The 1,122-nt window shown below is 41.6% G+C and overlaps 1 protein-coding gene across 1 annotated transcript; it reads right to left on the reverse strand.

Moving 5' to 3' along the window:
• Positions 1-425: 425 nt before the first annotated feature.
• LOC113930732 (thymosin beta-4-like) lies at positions 426-615 on the reverse strand. Its single transcript, XM_035725560.1, has one exon. The coding sequence runs from the start codon at positions 558-560 to the stop codon at positions 426-428; it is 135 nt and encodes a 44-aa protein (XP_035581453.1). The 5' UTR covers positions 561-615.
• Between the last annotated feature and the right edge of the window lie 507 nt (positions 616-1,122).

The raw sequence follows: 1,122 nt of genomic DNA on the forward strand, positions 1-1,122 counted from the left end.
TTGGCATGTTTTTTTTTTTTCAGGTTTTAAAACTTTTTATTGCATATTAAAAAAAATGTGCATTCCAATAATTAAAATCATTTGAACAAAAAAAAAATGGCGCTCTGATTAAACTGCATTTGACAGCCTGCAGGACACCCCGGACCAGCTTGGTTTTTACTCTCGATTTCACTGTCGTCCCACCCAGCTTCTTCCTTCACCAACACGCAAGTTCTTTTCCTTCCCTGCCAGCCAGACAGGCAGATGGGAGAGGCAGGCGCCCTTCGTTGTCAGTAGTTCTCGATTCTTTGATGTGAAAAGGGGTAGCACAGTCATTTAAACTTATCCAACCACTTTGCATCTTACAAAGTTAAACAGCCAAAAGAAGTAAAATAAGAAGGCAATGCTTGTGGAATGTACAGTGCATATTGGTGGCGCGCGCCTCATTACGATTTGCCGGCTTGCTTCTCCTGTTCAATCATTTCTTTTGAAGGCAGTGGATTTTTCTCTTGCATTTCTGTCTTCTTCACTTTCGACTTATCGAATTTCTCAATCTCAGCCATATCGGGTTTGTCAGACATGGTTGCCGAGAAAGCGGAGCGAGGTGCGCGTACAAGCGAAGTCCGATCTGCTCAGTGGCCGCTGCCGAATGCCGCAGCTTGGCATGTTTAAGGAACAGAAAGGAGGCCGTGTGGCTGGACTGGATTGATTGAGGAAAGTGGCATAAGATGAAGTTCTAACGGTAGTCGTGAGCCAGATCATGTGCAGTCTAGTAAGCCATGGTGAAGTCTGAATTTTGTTTTGTTGTTGTTGTTGTTGTTAAGTTTGAATTTTAATCTAAGCGTGATGGAGAGTCATTGAATGTTTTTGAGCAAGGAAATGATAAAACCTAATTTATATTTTAAAGGACCATTCTTACTACTATTGTGGGAAATGGATTGGATTGGAGAAAGAATGGAAATGGGGAGAACACTTAGTAGGGTATTTGCGATAGCACAAATAAGATATGGTAGTGGCTTGGGTTAGGATGTTAATAGTGGACTTGGAAAAAAGTTGGCGCATATATATATTTTAAAGATTTTATTTATTTGAGAGAGAGGAAGAGGTTGAGAGAACCAGTGTGAGGAGGGGCAGAGGGAGAAG

Source organism: Zalophus californianus, chromosome X (assembly GCF_009762305.2).
Source record: "Zalophus californianus isolate mZalCal1 chromosome X, mZalCal1.pri.v2, whole genome shotgun sequence".
In the NCBI taxonomy this organism is placed as follows: domain Eukaryota; kingdom Metazoa; phylum Chordata; class Mammalia; order Carnivora; family Otariidae; genus Zalophus; species Zalophus californianus.